At 39.6% G+C, this 19,679-nt stretch overlaps 1 protein-coding gene across 2 annotated transcripts in view; it reads left to right on the top strand.

The window, feature by feature from the left end:
* The window catches only part of KAT2B (lysine acetyltransferase 2B), a 102,624-nt gene extending 83,876 nt beyond the window's left edge, over positions 1 to 18,748 (top strand). The window contains exons 12-18 of one of the 2 annotated variants that reach the window (XM_082654324.1): positions 3,262 to 3,372; positions 5,998 to 6,141; positions 10,626 to 10,740; positions 12,285 to 12,321; positions 12,559 to 12,622; positions 12,721 to 12,805; positions 16,679 to 18,748. In XM_082654324.1, coding sequence (XP_082510450.1) covers positions 3,262 to 3,372; positions 5,998 to 6,141; positions 10,626 to 10,740; positions 12,285 to 12,321; positions 12,559 to 12,622; positions 12,721 to 12,805; positions 16,679 to 16,872 — 750 coding nt within the window. In that variant the 3' untranslated portion in view covers positions 16,873 to 18,748. The remainder of the gene's footprint in view (positions 1 to 3,261; positions 3,373 to 5,997; positions 6,142 to 10,625; positions 10,741 to 12,284; positions 12,322 to 12,558; positions 12,623 to 12,720; positions 12,806 to 16,678) is intronic. The other variant, XM_082654325.1, reaches the window with a different exon arrangement.
* Positions 18,749 to 19,679: the final 931 nt, after the last annotated feature.

The following is a 19,679-nucleotide window of genomic DNA, read 5'->3' as shown; positions in this document are numbered from 1 at the left end:
CTAGGTCGTGCACAGATACATTTTCAGAGAAAGCAAAAATCCCATGCCCCCTTCCCCCTGCTGTCCAGTCATTGTCAGCCTGGTGTGCATCCTTCTAGTTGCTTCTCTGTATTATGTACATGGACATGTACCTGTCTGTGTGGTGTGGTGTTGTTTACGTAACTAGAATTCATACTGTACATAATTGAAAAAAAACCTTTCCAATATATCTTAGGGATCTTTCAACTTTAGTACATAAACGTGGTTATTTAAATGTATATTTAGATCAATTAAAATTAAATAAAATTTAAAATTCAGTTCCTTAGTCACTCAAGTCCTCGGTAGCTGCATGTGACTAATGGCTACCATATTGGATAGCATAGATGAAGAATATCTCCATCGTTGCAGAAATCCCTACTGGACAATGCTAATATGGAACTACTTTATTCTTTTTATATAGATTTGCCCAATGTAGACAGACCATAATTTATGTAACTGTTCCCTATAGAAGACATTCATATTTATTTCCAGTTATTTTCTATCACTAACAGTGCTCTGTTTGGAAATGATTTCTGGACACTGAAAAGCGGCATCGCTGTAGGAATGGCTATGGCCAGAGTCTCAATTTAAAAACTTACTTCCAGATCACCCTTCTCAGTGGGCTTACCAATTTACACTTTCACCAGTGGTGCTGGAGAGTGCCATTTCCCTGGGTATTGTCAACCTTAAAGAAATTTGCACATTGCTGAGTGAAATATTGCATCTCGTGATGGAGTGCTCTGATTACTATTGGGATCAAACATCTTTTTTTTTTAATTTCTTGGTTATATTTATTGCTTGTTCCTTTGATGATTTATCTTTTTTTGTATTGATCCTATCGAAGGTATTATTTATGCATTCTTGATGTTAATTTTTTATAATATCTTGTATATCTATACCGTCCCATTTTGTCATTTTGTTTATGGTATCTTAAATTGCTTATGAAATCTGTAAAAGAAGTTGTAAACTTTGAAGTAGTCTACTTAATAATCAGTCTTTTGTGCTTTCGCATTTTATATTTTCTTTAGGAAGCCTTTCTATATCCCTAGGTTATAAACCCACTTTCCTGTATCTTTTTATAATACTTTTGTATAGGCTTATTTTTCCTTACATTTAGATTTCCAGTCCGTCTTCTTACCACTTGACAAAACTTCTTTAAGGCTTAGCTTACACATCTTCTTTTCCTTCTCCCTCTTAAATATCTTATAGCCTTTTTCTCTGTTATAGGTACAAATACATCACTCTGTACCAGGGCTGTGCAATAAAAATACATCTGTGAGCCTCAATTGCAAGCCACATGTGTAATTTAAAAATCTCCAATAGTCGTATTAAAAAAAAGTAAAACGAAACAGGTGAAATTCATTTTGATATTTTCTATTTAACCTAGTGTGTCCAAAATACTGCCATTTCAACATGTAATAAGTTTAAAAGTCATTAATGAGACTGGTGTGTATTTTACGCTTGTATGTCTCATTTGGACTTGTCACATTTTCATCACTCAAAAGCTACACATGGCTAGTGGCTACCATATTAAACAGCCAGTTGTATATGTAATTATGAGTTCTATATGTCTATCTTCCCCATTTTACTATCTTCTCAAGAAGAGAGAGATTTCATTCGTCTTTTTATCCGAGTTTTATTCAAACTCACAATGTGTCAGTGTTGTGATATGTTTGGGAAAAGCTAACATGTCCATGGGTAATATCAATGGAAGAATAATTTCCAGAATAGGGAGATGGTAATACACTTCTCCTATGTACTGGGCAGACTGTCCCCTGAATATTATTATGCTTGGTCTTGGGATCCATGCTTTAGAAGGGTATTGTTATACAGCTGCGGTCCCCAACCTTTTTGGCACCGGGGCCAGTTTCGTGGAACACAAGTTTTCCATGGACCGTGGGAGGGGTGGGGGGAATGTTCAGGCGGTAATGCGAGTGATGGGGAGTGATGGGGCGCGGCAGATGAAGCTTAGCTTTCTTGCCCGCCGCTCACCTCCTGCTGTGCGGCCCTGAAAAGTGTGACTAGATTGAGAAAGGGTCTTCCTATCATGCCATATGAAGAACAACTGAAGCTTGGCTTCGTACCTGGGAGGTAGGAATGGGCATGGGTGAGGGAGGATAATTTTCAAGGGTTTGGAGAGTTGTTAAAAGCAGGGACCAGTCTTTGTTATTCTAGGAGTAGAACTAAGGTCAATAGGTAGAAGGAACAAGGGGTCAGATTCTCAGGTGAACATAGGAAGAACTTCCCAACCATAACAGTGGCTGAAAATTAATTGGTCTAAGGACTGAGCGAGCACCCTAAACTGGAGGTGTTCTAGCAGCTCACGTTTCCAAGGTAGATGGCAGGAGACTTCTGGTGTCACATGGGATAGAATTAGACCAGATGACTTCCAAAGATCCTTCTCCCCTGTGGGCCTGTAGTTAGGTCCATGATAACATACCTATGAGCGTGTTTGAGTTCTTTAGAAAAGTGTGTCACCAAATTCTAAAATATTGATGTGAAGATATTTGTATGTGGATGCTTGGGTTTACCTTCATCTTCTTTTTATGAGATTCTAAAACCATCCCTTTAAATTTATAGATTTTTCTTCAAGCATTGTACATCACCAGGAAATCTGGTACTTACTTTTTTTTTCATATTTCAATCATTAATTTATTTAACATTGTTCACATATTTAGTTACTTCCTAATGTCTTCTGACTCACTCAGAGGTTCGGGGCTTCTCAGACTGCTTGGAAAGGTCTGATAAGACCAAGTTGAAAACCCTATGTACCTGATGATACAGTTCTTTGGAAGGGCTGCTGATTTGTTGTATGCAGGAAACACCTGGATTAGTTAATATTCTAGTAGAGATTAGCCTTTCTCATTTGCATTGCTCTTTTCATCTCAGGTTCTCAAATACTTTAAACATAAGCAGAAATTCATAATCAGTATTTATTCCAAAAACCTCTTTATTAATATTCAATGTGTAATCTCTAGGACTGAATGAGAAGCTTGTAGCCTTGGTGTGTTCTTTTTGAAGAGCCAGAAACTTGTATTTTCAAAAGATGATTGTATCTCCATTCAGGGATTTTGAATTTGTTTGGTTTTACAGCTCATTTTCAAAGTTCAGAAATGCAAGAAGGGTGTTGGTGTTATACTGGCAATACATACTCCTAAATTTGCCAACATTTCCCAGTGAAAATATGGGACTTTCTTTTCTCCAGAACCTAATATATTTGTCTGCATACTGACTTGCCCACAGGGCTATGGAACACACCTGATGAACCATTTGAAGGAATATCACATAAAACATGACATCCTGAACTTTCTCACCTATGCAGATGAATATGCAATTGGATATTTCAAGAAGCAGGTGGGTTTTTTCACGTGCAACCCTGTTCTGTCGTTCCTTTTCTTAATATGCACTCAGGTAGCTTTCATGCAAATAAGCACCCACCCTCCGCCCCGCACTGTTTTCTGCTTATAAGAGGAGCATCCATTTATTTTGCAAGCCTTAAACCAGAGGTGAGCTTCAGTCTGGACTAGAGGGTATGACCAACACATTGTAAGTACTAAATAAATGTTTGTTGAGTGAATGAATGAACGTCATCTATAATGTGCTATCCCCAGGCTGAGGAGAAATTCCCATTGCTGGGGGACTAGAGTTCTCCATGAATGAGAGAAACAGATTCAGTCTCTGGCAGACCTTCATTTATGACAGCAGAGAGGAAATTATGATGTTTACAAGGGGTTCCAGACCATCCTGGTCCAACAGCACACAGGCAGCTGGGAGCTTGGCTGCTTCTTAGTTCTTTCTGTCAGAAGTTTCCATCTCAGCACTCTGAGGATTATACTTCGCTACATATTTTTTAATAGTGCTCTGTAATTCTAAATTCCTAAACATTTTCCATTTACTTTTCTGATGACAAAAGTAATGTATAGTTACTGTAGAAATTTTGGAAAATGAAATGAAGCACAAAGAAAAGAAGAAAAACTGCTTGTAATTCTACCACCCAGAGAAATTTACTGTTAACATTTTGACAGATACTCTTCTAGTATTTTTTCTCTGTGTGTGTTTGTCTGTATATAAATACAAAAATTGGCTCATTATTGCATGTAATGTAATCACTTACGTGTTTAACTTAATATAGTCTGACTTTTCAAATATGATTTTTGATGCTTCTCTGAAATTTTGTTGTATAAATGGAGAATAATTTATTAAACCAATACCACATTTGGGGGACATTTAGGTATTTTTTTAAGTAAGTGTCCATGTGTGAATGTGCGCTTCCAGAAGTATTTAAGGTTTTGTTATGCACTGCCAAATAATTTCTCATCTTGTCAGCAATGTATAAGGGAGCTCAGGAAACAAGTTCATAATTGAAAAAAATATATATTTTTTTACCGCTTTCCTAGGTGACAAATTGTGCATGTTTGCATTTATTTGATTATTGTGAAGTTTGACTTGTTTTTCCTTGTTCATTGACCCTTTGTATTTCTTCTTATTTTGAATTGCCAATTCATTGCATTTTGCCTCTTCTTCTATTAAAATATTTATTTTCATATTAATCTATGAGAACTCAGATATATAAAGATAGTAACCTTTTATTTTATGATTTTTCTCCCGTTTGTCATTTGTTTTTCCACATTGCTTATGGATTTTTTTTAATGTACAGAATTTAAAAGATTTTATTACATACAATCTATTAACCTCTTTTTAAAATACAAGTCCTAATATGATTAGAAAGCTTTCACTCCTCTGATGGCAGATAAGTAACCTCCTATTTATTTTCTCCTCATTCTTTAGGATGCCTTTGTGACTTTTGTAATAAAACTCACTAGAGAGAACTCAATGGGTTTGTTTTACTGGGGGCTTGAGTGTCAGCTTTCCTAGGCAGTAACAACGTTGTAGAGAAGAAATCTCAGGCATGCTTCTTAAATGACTTGTCTGTGGTCCTCTTTGAGGCTGATGTCAATAATTGCTTGGAAAATAAGTTTTTGCTAAAAGAGGAGGCAGGAAATTTAAAGTCCAAGTAATTTTCTGCAAAAATTTGAAATAGGCACCATAAAGAAAGTCGTTATAGATATATGACTATATGCCCTGTCTAACTATATTATTACAGCTTAAACTATGTAAATTAATATACTGCAAAGCGTTAATATCACTGAAACAACCACTGTCGTGATGGTCTGGAAGTTTTTCTGTTTTTTAATAAATTTATTTATTTTATTTTATTTTTGGCTACGTTGGGTCTTCGTTGCTGCGCGTGGGCTTTTTCTAGCTGGGGGGAGCGGGGCTACTCTTCGTTGCGGTACGCGGGCTTCTCATTGCGGTGGCTTTTCTTGTTGCAGAGCACAGGCTCTAGTCACGTGGGCTCAGTAGTTGTGGCTCGCGAGCTCTAGAACGCAGGCTCAGTAGTTGTGGCGCACGGGCTTAGTTGTTCCGTGGCATGTGGGATCTTCCTGGACCAGGGCTCGAACCCGTGTCCCTTGCATCGGCAGGCAGATTCTTAACCACTGCGCCACCAGGGAAGCCCGTCTGGAATTTTTTTGCCTGTCAAGTAGGTGTTTCATTTCCTCAACATCAAGGTTCTTATTGCTATATTTTTGGACAAATTTTGCTTTCAGAATTTAGATCAATGTTAGTTATTGATTTGTGGAGCATCCTAGAGGCCCCCTGTCTACTTTGGGAGAAATTGTGCAGTTTAATGCAAAATTAAACCTTATTTTTACTTAATAGCCATTTTTGTTAAAGACTTTTTAATATTATTTGTGTTTTACTAGGTTTATTTTTTATGTTGAATTGCTTTCTATTTGCACAGTTGATTTTTGATGTTTCTGAACTTCTTGGAAGGGTTTCATGCTAATTCTCCCCAGGATAATAGGATGAGAGCTTGGACCTGTGCTGGGCACCAAGACAGGCCTAGCACATAGTTTGCACTCAGAGAGGATGTTTGATGCACAGGCCTCTGTATAAATGAAATTATTGACTTTGCAGGGTTTCTCCAAAGAAATTAAAATCCCTAAAACCAAATATGTTGGCTACATCAAGGATTATGAGGGAGCCACTTTAATGGGATGTGAGCTAAATCCACAGATCCCATACACGGAATTTTCTGTCATCATTAAGAAGCAGAAGGAGGTAAGTACGTGACTGACTCGGGGGAACCCGACTGGTCTGCGCAGACCAGTCTCTTTTGGGGTGAAGTGTGCATCACTGGGCTCTGTGGGTGTGGGTCTGCTGGGTACCATAACCTCGGTTTGCTCTGTTTTGTCTAGGTTTCTTCTTTGAAGGTATCCTTTATCTTCTCTCTAAATCACCACTTCTAAGGGGGTCAGTACCTGTTAAATTGGTGTAAAATACAAAACTTGTAAAATATGATAGTAAATCTTAATTTCACCTTCAAGGCCTCTTACATGCTGACCTCATGCATCTTTCTCAAACCCACCTCTTCATTTCCCTTTGTAAACTAATCTCCAAAGGCTGTTACTGATGCTTTAACCCTCTTGCTTGGTATCTTCATCTTTTACCCACTTCCTCTCCCAGTGCATGTACACACACACACACACACACACACACACACACACACACACAGATGGGACCACTTCCGCCTGTTTTCCATTCCTCTTCGAACTTCTTGAGCACTAGTTTGATCCACTCATTTGAATTTCAGTTAGTCATTACCTTCCATATTTATCTTAGTTTGTATTCACCTCTCCTTCTGCATTGCACGTTCTGAAGGCTTATACTTCCAAATAGTAAGTGATTTGTTATCTGGAGAGGACTCTTTTTTTTTTTTTTGGCTGCACTGCATGACATGCGCGATCTTAGTTCCCCGACTAGGGATCGAACCCACGCCCCCTGCAGTAGAAGCGCAGAATCTTAACTACTGGACTGCCAAGGGAAGTACCAAGTGATTTGGTATCTGATGCTGGGGTGAAGTCTTTTATGCATATGAACTAAAAGTGAAGCAGTAAAGGGAAATGTTGATAGATTTGACTACATAGTAATTTTTACATTTCTCTAAGTCAGGGAAAAGAAACATACGGAGATCATAATTAGGGGAGTGTAACAGAAGCCATTTATTAAATGAATGAACTTTATGTGTTAAGCCCAGGATCATCCCCTTGGTCCCCCTAGTTCTTGGAGTTCAAAAACTGGGAATTTGCACCTGGGTCACCCCACATCAGTCCCACTTGATACTTCAGTTATTCATTCGAGTGTACTTTTCTCTAGCGAGTAACAAAAAAGACCTCTGCCTTAAACCTGTCTTTGTTTTCTGGTTTCTGCTCATTTCCCTGATCCCAGTTCTTAGTTACTTGTCAGATGTCACTGACATAACAGATGTAAAGCTCCTTACGCAGTGTCTGGTGTATAGTAGGTGCTCAGTAAGTATTTTCCTTTTACTTGAAGTAGCTCAGAGTTGTTCTTATGCTTCCCGTGGAAGTGAGCAAAAGGCTTTTATTAAATTAGAAAATAAAAACAACCTCTGTTGTTTCTTGGTCAGAGACGTCAGCCTAAGACAGAATTCCACATAGGGTGCTTGGAGAGTTAATACAAGCACAGCAGGCTCCTCTCCCTGTTCTCCGCTGGGCTTAATGAGCAGGTCTGAATTCGCAGCCCGTTGCGCAGAGCTATTTTAGATGGCAGCAAAGCCTCAGCTTTTGAGAAGACAGCGCCCCATCCCCTTCCCCTTTCTCTCCCCTTGGATTCCTCCCCCGCCACCTCCCTCTCAGCCTCCAGCCTTCCCTAATAGGCGCACCACTGAATGCACGAGAGATCGGAGGTCGCCCTAAGAAGGTGTTTGGATTCACGTAATATCTTCTTCCACAGAATTCAAGTGATTTTTACAAGTGTCATTTATTCCAGCTCTGGAAACCCCCTTGGGGAAGGTAGGGACGAATAGTGGGAAGGAACAAATTGTAGGGAGATGGAGGGTCTTCCCCGCCGTGGAAGCGTACAGAGCAGTCACTTGTGGTTGCGGTTAGCAGGGGTGGAGAGAGAACCAGTGCAGTTGCACAGGTGGAGCAGTGGGTGGGAGCCGAGTGCTGTGGGGAGTGAGGACTCCAAGGCAGGGTGGGATGCAGCAGCCCTAGCATCATCTCACATCTTCGGAGGTGGCGTCATGGGACACGTGTCTAGACAGGGTGGCCTGGAAGGGAATCAAGCATGAGCAGAGATTCAGAGCCCAACATAAGTGGATTCATGGGTATCTGCACACCTGGGACCATAGGCGTGTGGGTGATGAAGGCCACTACTTGAGGAAGTGTGAACAGGCCGTGAGCAGGCAGGACTGAGTGTGGGTGTGTCTGGGGGGCTGGGAAGTGGGGGTAATTCTTAAATCTCCGTTCACATGTGAGGCTACGTGAGACTGGGCTTGGAGGGGCCAAAGTAAGAGTGAGGAAAAGCAATGGGATCTTTGTAGGAAGACATGCTAAAACTTGGTGAAATATTAAAGATGGGGGAGTTGCCCCCAATTTTCTGTTTGGGAAGACTAACACTAACAGCGGTGGAATGAGAGACGGATTTGAGTAGAGAAAGATGACAACATGGTGATGAAGTGAAGATATTTTCTAGGGAGGTGAAAATAAGAGACTGGAACGGAAGTGAAATGTCTTTTTCTCCAAAGTGATCCTCAGAGGTGCAGAGAGGTTGCGAAGCCCCCCGCACCCCACCTCTATTACCAGTCACCTCAAGGTGCTACCTGAGGGTATGGAAGCCACCTGCTAGGCTGTCACATTTGAGGGCATCCTTGGTGAAGAGAAAAAACTTTCAAAATTATATTTTCTGAAGGCCTTCATATAAGAAATTGTCATTGGAATTTTTTCTTTAAAAAACTTTTTTACTGAAATGTAGTTGGTTTACAATGTTGTGTTGGTTTCAGGTGTACAGCAAAGTGAGTTATACATATCTATTCTTTTTTAGATTCTTTTCCATTATAGGTTATTGCAGAATATTAAGTATAGTTCCCTGTGCTATGCAGTAGGACCTTGGTGTTTATCTATTTTATATATAGTAGTGTGTATATGTTAACCCCAAACTCCTAGTTTATCCCTCCCCCCCATCCCCTTTGATAACCATAAGTTTGTTTTCTGTGCCTCTGAGTCTGTTTCTGTTTTGCAAATAAGTTCATTTGTATCATTTTTTATTTAGATTCCACATATAAGTGCTATCATATGATATTTGTCTTTCTTTGTCTGATTTACTTCACTTAGTATGATAATCTCTAGGGCCATCCATGTTGCTGCACATGGCATTATTTTATGCTTTTTTATGGCTGAGTAATATTCCATTGTATGTATGTACCACATTTTCTTTATCCATTCATCTGTCAATAGACATTTAGGTTGTTTCCAAGGATTCTTTTTAAAAAAGACTTGGACTTACAAATAAATGCAGAGCATCGTTTTAGATATGCTCTGTCCCAGGTGGTAGCCACTGGCCACACGTGGCTATTGGGTGCTTGCCGCATGGCCAGTCAAAGCTGAGATGTACCGTAAGTGTAAAATACACTCTGATTTTGAAGACCTAGTGTGAATAAAAACATGTAAAATATCTCATAATTTTTTTCTCTTGAGCATATGCTGCAATGATAATATTTTAGATATATTGGATTAAATAAAAATATATTGTTAAAATTACACGTTACTTTTTTTTTTTCTTTTTTTTTAAGTAGTTACTGGAAGATTTTCAATTACATGAGTGGTTTACATGATATTTCTGTTGGACAGCCCTGAGTAGATTTACCAGGAATATATGTTGCCAGTCCCATTCATTTTATGAAGTCCTATGTTTAATTGTTAAGGTTATGCATTCATGCTATGGCATTTACCAGCCTTATGTCTGAGATCAAGCAGTTAGGAACTAGAATTTTTTTGTTTTCCTTTGTGAATTCGATTAATGACTGCTACTGTTTTGTGTTTTCCAAAATTCAGTTATGATATGGTTAATCTCAAGATGGTGAGTTTTGAGGGCTATTTTATTTTATTTTTTCCTTTCCTTTTTAAAAGGGAAACTGCTCTGGAAATAGTTACCTCAGGGCATTAGGAATTATTTTATAAAACAAACGGACACCTCTCAAAATTCCCTGATCAGTTCTGGTGGCCCCCATCCTGGTTGTGCTGCCTTTGCTCATTAGAGCTGCGGTTTGGATGCAGACAGCATAGGTTGGGGCTCAAGGCTTGAAAAATGTGAATAATAGGAAAGCCGTCCTCCCAGGCTTTGGGGACTTCGTGAGTTTGTCTGCCCCTCGAGTAGAAGGGAACAGTTCCTGGTCATGGGATGTGAAGAGGTTCTGACGTTGCCTGGGCTGCTGCGGCTGAGGCTCCCGGGGAAGGGGCAAAACATTTGGCGCTTATACTAAAGAGGACAGTGGGCCCTTGGGGCAGTGTGTTCTCTCAGTATTGGCTTCTTTTCAATGGAAGGGAACAAGTATTCAAAGGCGGCTGGGTGAATGACATTAAAGGCACGGTATAATAGAATGCTTTCATGTCTTACTGTTTAATAGCATTCACCCTTTTGTTTCCTGAAGACTTAATTTTGTTAGGAAAATGACTCCATAGACTGACTTAAACTGTGGCCACAGACTTCTTTCACTAAACATATTTTCTTCTTGTGCTTTGCAGATCATTAAAAAGCTGATAGAAAGAAAACAAGCCCAGATTCGGAAAGTCTACCCGGGACTTTCCTGTTTTAAAGATGGAGTCCGGCAGATCCCGATAGAAAGCATTCCTGGAATTCGTATGTATAGATCTTCTTCTAAAAAGCAAAACCTTTTGGTAATGCCATGACAGTGTTGGAAACAATTATACCAGAATGCAGTGATTTGGAAAGCTGCTTCCCCTGTCTGTCTCCATTTGTGTTATTGTAGTCTTTAAGAAGGGAGCAAATGCTTTCCTTTTACATCTTTTCTCTGTTTCCCAGTGCAAACAAACTGGAAGAGAACTTAGTTGACCTCTTGTTGTAGCTGTTAATGTCCATCGGTTATGAGAGCCTGTTATTTGTGGCACCGCGCTGGACACTTCCCCATATGTGACCTTGGTGGCAGGGAATTCTACTCAGAGGGGAAGGTTGAGTCTCAGGATGGTTAAGCCCTTTAACCTTAAACAACGCATGGCCAGTGAATGTCAGGAATAGTAGCAGCCCCATCCTGGCCTCCCCGAGACATCTTGCTGTTGGTACCCTGCCTCACTGCCCTCCTGGGTGCAGCCTGCATAGAACTGTGCTTGGGATGAATTAGTTTCCACAAACCTCTAAACAAGATAATTGCAGAGCATATGCTTTGTTTCAAGTTCCCTATTTTAGAGTAGTTTTCCCAAGGGTTCTTCTCTGTGAGTATATTAGAGGTGAGTTGTATTGGGTTAAAACAGCTGTTTTTGTAGATCAAAAGCTATGAATATTGGTACTTTCATTCGGTTCAAATCCAGGATCATCCAGTATATTGAAGATTTAGTATAAACAAAACCAAAGCAAACAAACTAAAATTCTCCAGAGAAAATAAGACATTATATGGGCAAGATATATTTCTTCATTACAGAGTATACCCTACAGCAGATCTTACTTTCCTTGTCAGACCTGGAAATTTTGCTTCCGTGTATTATTAATAGCTCCCCTGTCACTGGATGCCTACATGTGCCAGGCATTCTTCTGTTTGTTTATTTGTTTGTTTTGTGTGTTTTTACATATATCAACTAATCTCAAAAGGAATCACATCAGCTCAGTTTTGGAGTTCTGTTTTATAGGTTGATAAACAGAGGCAAAGGTTGACTAACTTATCTTGGGTACACTAGCTTTTAAGGAGAGAACAAGAAATCAGTCCTGGTCAATTGGACTCCAGGCTGTGTCTTCTTTCTGCTACAGTAAACCATCTTGCATTACAAGCAGGGTCTGCCCCAAATAAACTAGAGACCAGGACAGAGTTTGTTCCAACCTAAAACAACAGCTTAACTCTTTCACAGGGTGATTAGCAAAAACCGTGACTTAGGGTTTTAAAAAAAATACACACCCACAATACCAGACATGTTTGTTTTTTATGCTTTCCTCTGAAAGGTTGAAGTTCCTGCTTTAAAAAGTACTAACAGACAGAGCAATGTCAGTCTTGGAAATGTTTTGTATTGTTAGGTGTATGAGGAAGTAAAGAATTAACTGTAGTTAAGTTCAGACTCTTCAGATATAGACATTTATTGAGTCGTGGCTATAATTTATTGTATTTTTGATAACTATTAAATGTTATTCTCTTGACCAAAAGCAGTTCTCATTCAGTGTTTAATTTTGTTGATATATAGGAGAGACAGGCTGGAAACCGAGCGGAAAAGAGAAGAGGTAAGTATGATGGGCCAGAGGATATTAATGCAAGTGTTCTTTTTCCCCTCCCAGAAACTTAGAGAAAACAGGCAAACTGATTGTAGTCACCATCACAACACTTGTTAGGTTTCAGTTTTGATAAAAAATTCTGGAATGGTTCTAATTTTAAGTTTCTGTAAAAATGAGCTGGAATCACTTGGCAAGAGAAGAGAAAACTAATCATTGGTCCTTCTTGTTTATTCTTTTCCTTTCAAGTAAAGAGCCCAAAGACCCCGACCAGCTTTATAGCACCCTCAAGAGCATCCTCCAGCAGGTGAAGGTGGGTGTTTTGTTTTCCTTCACCTCATGCAAATATTTTGAAATGATTTCCCACATGGCATTTCCATATTAGATACCTTACTTTTTTCTTTACCCAAGAGCCATCAAAGCGCTTGGCCCTTCATGGAACCCGTGAAGAGAACAGAAGCTCCGGGATATTATGAAGTTATAAGGTTCCCCATGGGTAATGCCATTAACATTTTCTAAGTATAGATTTAAAACTCTCTGGATGGCGGTGTGGGGGACAAAGGGGTGCCGAGGTTGATGTGCACTCTTCTGTTGTAGGGTGGAGGGCTGGTGGAATCAGAGCAGGAGGGGTAAAGGGGAGGGGATGGCCATGTTCATTAGGCTCCCGCTGCTGCCCTGTAGCGCCCACACCATCGATGCGAGCTGCAGACAGCACTGGAGATGAGAGTCAGCTGTGTGGACATAACCTTGATTATATTCAGTTTGGTTGCAAATGGAAAAACATCAGCTTGTCCTCTTGATATGCTTGGAGAGTCTGAGAATTTTTGAAGGTAAACAGACGAAGTTAGATCAAGCCGCTTGACTGCTGTACTCTTAGATGGAGAAATAATCATTAATGCAGCTCTTGATTTTCCACGCTCTTGAAGGAGACTGAGTGTCACTAATTATACTCCTATTTTAAGCTTGGTCCCACATCCCCAAACAAACCAAAGAAATGCCTTTAGAAATGTAGAATTGTGGAATTTGCTGCTGTGTCTGCACCCGGCTAAAAGGAATGATTAATTGAGTCAATTGAGAATCCCCAAATTAAACTAATTTGGCCTTGTGCAGATGACAGACCACGAGCTGAATTTTTTTTTTTTTTTTTCCAATCAGCTGTGTGGCCATTTTTCTGGAGAGGGCCTGTATCTTCTGTCCCTCTTCTACCTGGTGCTAAGAAGGTATTAAGATGTGAAAGGAAGAGTGAAAGGGATCCATTAGCTCCCCGATAACAGAGTTATTTGTAGATTTTTCTGTGGCATCATCACACGAATGTTCTACACAGTGGTGGTAATGATTTCAGTAGTCTCTGGCCCTTAAAGTGGACGCACACCTGTACGCTCTTCTTTCCCTTTTCTATCTGCCTCGCCTCTGTGTATTTCAGTACATGAAAATCAGAGTAAGGGTTGAAGGAGTGTAGAATTCTGAATGGAAGGCTGACTTGGGAATCAGTATTTCCCAGGATGTGAAAAATATGCTAAAACCCTTTAAGTCCATTTCCAAACTTACCTGACCTTGGCATCCTCGTCACCTGGGCTGCCTCGAGTTCTTTTGTGAAATGCTCACGGGAGGTTGCGTGAGCCTGGGGAGAACAGTTTTCGGCCCTGTCCGTGTGCACTCTGAAGCCCTGCAGTGGCAGGTCCAGTGGGTCCTGTCTGTCATAGCCGACTCCCAGCCTGCCCTCTGGAAGCTTTCTGCTTGGTCCAGCCAGAGGAGGGTGGGAACCTCGCCAGCCGGACACCACTTGTGCGCACAGCTGAACGCTCGTGAGGGGACAATTGACCCCACTGAGCAAGGCCAGTGGTGGGCTGAGGTGTGCGTAAGCAGCGTTAATGAAAACAGTAGATGGTGCTCTTTGGTTGGAGCCATGCTTTGTTTTCTTGGGATGCCCTTGCCCCTAAGATGGTCATGTCTTTGAGGACAAGACTGACAATCGGTAATTTCACTTTTTCTGCCATTGCCTTCATGGCTTTTTCAAAGAACATTTCTTCTCTTCCCCCCCACCCCCATGCCCTAAAAAAACCTCTTTTCTTCCATATGGATGAGATCCAACCTGTTTCGTTAAGGAAATGGCATTCAGTACAGCGTCTGAGGTGTGGCCCAAGCTTCCCACACATGGGTAGCTAGGCAGGTAGGCAGGGCTTTCCTATTTACCCAGAATTCCCAACTTTTGGGGATTTAATGAGTAATTTAGTGGTGTCTCCATGTTTGTTTTCACTAGTGTTCAGTCACCTTCTTTTGTAACCCAGGTCATTTGGTCAACCAAAAGCTTCTAAGAAGGCCAGAGGAAGGAAGCTGTTATCTATAACTTTAGAATGGAAAGGAAATAGAGAAAGGAAACATGCAGAGTTGGTTGTAATTATTCAGAAAGCTCCAAACACTTTCATGATTTGTTTCTGCTGTATTTGAGGCTCTCCCCATCGCTCCTTTCCTCCCGCCTTCCAAAAACTAGTGGGGAGAGCTTTTGCATAAACTTCTTTGTGTCAAGTTTCATTTTTTCCCCCTTTACTTTTTTTTTTTTCTCTTTTGGTCACACGTCTCTTCCTTCTAAACATCGTAAACATGGTATCAGGCAGCATATCCTAAGTGGTGGGCATTTAGGTGGGAGGAGGGTAAGCATCCAGTTTTACCCAGAGAGGCCGGTTCCACTGCTCTTTCTTTATTCAACGAGAGCACCTCTTCAGCTGTTCAGTTACACTCAGGTGACACGTTTACTGGGCTATTTGTCAAGCCTTTGTGTAGCTTAATACTTTTCAGTTTTTCTCTCCCTCCGAACTATTTCAGTTAGAGAAGAAAGAAAATGGAAAGTTGAATTCACAGATGTGATGACATACTTCTAACCAAGATAGGCTTTATTTTTTTTTTTTTTAAAAAAAGGCTTTAGTCAAAGGAAACAGGTGAAAGCAGATATTTCCTATTTTTCCTTTGGAGTTTTGTGGTAGATTTAGGATTTTGCTGCAAATGAATTTCTCCCCATTTTGGGATGTTGCACATAAGTTTATTTATCTTATTAAATGATAATCCCAGTGTATTTGGTTGTCAGTTTCTCTCCCTCTGGAAAATTTGATAATATAGTGGGAATTTGGGTTGTTGGTAGTCAGAAGTATTTCTTTAGTGATTTTGACTTATTTTTTCATGCAGAGTTTATATAATTTTTTTCATATTCTTTTCCATTTTGGTTTATTACAGTTCCCTGTGCTATACAATAGGACCTTGTTGTTTATTTTATATATAGTAGTGTGTATCTGCTAATCCAATTTAACAGTTGATATATTTTTTTTTTGCGGTATGAGGGCCTCTCACTGTTGTGGCCTCTCGCATTGCGGAGGACGCGCAGGCTCAGCGGCCATGGCTCATGGGCCCAGCCACTCCGCGGCACGTGGGATCTTCCCAGACCGGGGCACGAACCCGTGTCCCCTGCATCGGCAGGCGGACTCTCAACCACTGCGCCACCAGGGAGGCCCTAGTTGATATAATTTTTAATGATAGAACCAGACTTAGAGACAACTAGGGACCTATAAGTAGACAAATGTTAGCATCTTCTATTCTTCGTGGAATTCTTTAAATTGGTTCTGAGAGTGAAGATTAAAGAAGCCTCATTATATTCTTACAAGTTTAGATGAAGCATTATTTTCCTTTGTAAAATAATTTAAAGCAAGTAGATATATTGGGAAAATATTCTTTTTGACAATTGTCTCGCAAGGCTTACTTGCTTTGGAAAATAGATTATTAAGTAAAGTTTGTCATTCTTATTTCATTGATGGAGCATGAAACTAAATTCACTGGAACCATTTTACATGCAAGGTCACCGGTATATTTGCAGATGTATTTATGATCTGTTTCTCCATTTTAGTTCTATCTCTACAGCACAAGAACAACTGTGAATTTAGAGAAACAAACTCAGTCTGATTGTTCTGATTTAAGTAATGAAATGATTCGATACAAATGTTCCACCTGCTGTGCTCCATGTATAGACAAAGCCTCTTCTGTATAATTCTGAATGAAGAGCTAACAGTACTTAGTTCATCGTACTTATTGCTGCTAATCTACTTAGCTTCCTCGTGCTGAAGAGGGGATTGGGCCAGATGACTAAGAATGGTCCCTTCAATGTTAAAACACTGTGATTTTGCACAGGATACTCTCACAAAAGGAAGAACATAAGACTCAAGAACTGTTTTCCTTGATCATATGAATTTCTCTTAAAGAAAGACATTGGGATGGTGAAAATGTGATCAAACTGATGATATAGATTTCTTTCCCCGTCTCACTTTTGTCAGCTGGTTGGTTTAAAAGGAGTCAAAGATGGCTAATATTTTTTTTTCCTGTGCAGATCTGAAAACCATGAGCGAACGCCTCAAGAATAGGTACTACGTGTCTAAGAAATTATTCATGGCAGACTTACAGCGCGTCTTTACCAATTGCAAAGAGTACAACCCCCCTGAGAGTGAATACTACAAATGTGCCAATATCCTGGAGAAATTCTTCTTCAGTAAAATTAAGGAAGCTGGATTAATTGACAAGTGATATTTTTTTTCCTCTGCTTCTTAGAAACTCATCAAGCAGTGTGCCTAAAGCATGGTTTAGTTTTACAAAGAATTGGACATAATGTATTGAAGATACTTATAATAATTAGCACTTTTAAAAAACAAACAGAAAACCTCCTCTTAGCTTTTCAGATATGTATTTAAATTGAAGTCATAGAACATTTTTATTTTATGGAATAGATTTTAATCTATTCACTACAATTAATGTCAACTTTCTATGGCATGTCCATTAGCTGACTATTCAATAATAGATGATCAGGGGTTTCCTCAAAATTTGTATATGAGGAAATTGCACATAGTACCAAGATTTGGGGGAATGCAGAAAATTTTCAGACCATGAATGTTTCCCTTTTTTTCTAATGGAATGTGAGAGTTTATTTTTATTTTATTCTGAAGGACTTTAAAGGAAGGGATGCATGATAAAAAGCCCGTAAAAGGTGAAATATGTGGTTTGAAGTCTCATGGTAGACTTTTTATATATATTTTTAAAAAACACTCATCTAGGTGAGGTGCTTTGAGCAGTTCTGAAAAAAATGCAGTTCCAGAAAGCGACTGCTTTGATTCCTAAGGAAGAAATTCTAAATAGTGCAAACTTTTATAAGCATCTGGGTTTTTGATAATTCTATCTACCTACAACAAACTTGTGAGTGCATAACCACTATTTTAATGATTTCTTTCTCTACACGAGTGTGTAATACTATATTTGACTTTGCTTATGCAGGCCGTAAGTTCCAAAAGGCAATTTCATGGGCCACAAAGGCATCCATTTGAAAACACTTGAGATGGAATCAACATACTTTAACAAAAAAAGATGTATAATCTATTTAATGTATCAAATTTAGTGAATCCTTGTTCTCTTAAATAAGGATTTTTTGCCCTTTCTACAATACACACAACCCCACTGATACTGTATTTATGAACATTTTTCCTTTTGCATCTCCAGATTATATTCATTGTCGGAGATGAATTAAATTACCACCAAGATTTGCTGTCAGTATTTTAATACCTACGTTGGTATATATATACCCAGGGTAATACTATCCCACTAAAATCCATCATACAACCTTATTAACCCGTCTTGGGATTCCAGCTTAGTGCTTGGATTTATTTCCTCATTAACACTACATTGAAAAGTGGGACGTCCGCCTTCCCAACTCTGGGAGAACCAACTCATGTAAAACAAACGAAGGCCACCTTGATGGTCTCGACACTAATTTTTATGATACAAATTTATAAACTGATTTTTGTAAAGGACTAGGTTTAAAGGTATATTTAACTTGATGTTTTCTATCAGCATAAAAGAATTGAAATGATTATTTGATAGACATTAAACACAGTTGCCAGAGATGATCTGCATGAAGGAAAAAACCCTGCAGATGGCTGTGAAGTTGGAAGGATTGTTTTTAATGTGTAAGATATATTCAGAATGCTCACAACTGAGAAATGCCTCAACTTTTTAAAGTATAAGAAACCACCTTGTGTGGCATCTGGATTTCTAATGAAGAAGGATGATACAGTTTGGATTAAGTAACTTGGACTGGTTTTCCACAGTGCTTTGTACTGGATCTGCCAAAGCATCTGGCCAGCTTGGTATCCTGTGAAGGTTTGTTATTTTCTGGGTAGACATTCTTATAGAGTATTGTCTTTAAAATCAGATTGTCTCTTCTATATTGAAAGCATTTTTATGTTTTCTAATTTAAAAATTAATATTTTCTTATAGATATTGTGCAATAAAGCTGAAGTAGGATGTGTGGTTTTTGCAAATGCTTTAACAGCGGATAAAACTTTACATTTGTAAAATTAATATATTGTACTGGTACAAAATAGTTTTAAATTATATTTTAAAAAGCTCTTAATCTGGTGGTGTGTTTTCTTCTTCTGGCAGATTGAGTTTACAGGGCGAATGTACGATCTGTTTGATGACTGATTACATCCTTAGTTCTTAGGTCGTAAGCATGTCGAGGAAGGTGTTCAGAATTGTTGCATTTGTGTGAAGTTTCAAAAAAATTCACAGCCCATCAGTGAGAGATTTTCAAGAGGAGAGACACTTACTGTGTCTCTGGAATGATCCACTGCATCTTGCCCATTGACACTCAGGAAAAACATCCAGCTAAAGAAGAGTGTTATGGTTTTAGAAACAGTCCCGCACTCGCCCCCAGTTTTTCTACTTTGCATCTGTGAGATAGATGAATGAGGAGAGGGACAGAAAAAAATACAGCAGATTTTTAGACATCTCCCATATGAGCTTCTACTGTTACTCAAAGTGCTGAGTGTAGGAAAGTAAACTTTATCCTGTTGGGGTATGAGTACCCACCAAAGAGCACACCACTTCCTTTCTGAATTTTGAACCAGCTAAGCAGTCAACTGATTAAGGCACATGATGGCCAAAACATCTTTATAAATAATAAAATGCATTTTGGAGGTTGTGACTTGTGTATCTATGGAAAATGGGCTTTCTGATACGGAACCCCAGGATGTGGTTGACTCACCAGTTGCCAGCAGCTCTGCACCACTGCGGACGTCCCCCTACCAAGGCAGGGCCTTTTACCCTTAAGCTTAGTGCACGGCCCAGGACAGTGATGCTGTCTGAAGGCAGGTCAACTCCAAAGAGGTACAGGTGAGGAAGGAGCAGAGCTAGGCCACTTCCTTCCCTTAACTCATCAATGAGGCAGGTTCCTCCCGGGGGAGGGAGGCATGAGGGGCAGAGGGAAGCCGGGGCTGAGGGATGTCCTTCTACGGAAAAGTAAACATCCAGAGCGAAGACTAGGTTGCCCTCCCATCCCAGCC

The sequence above is a fragment of the Grampus griseus genome, assembly GCF_964374135.1.
Source record: "Grampus griseus genome assembly, chromosome: 5".
Classification (NCBI taxonomy): Eukaryota; Metazoa; Chordata; class Mammalia; order Artiodactyla; family Delphinidae; genus Grampus; species Grampus griseus.
Note: the sequence above shows the minus strand (reverse complement) of the source record. Positions and strands in the feature narration are given on the sequence as shown.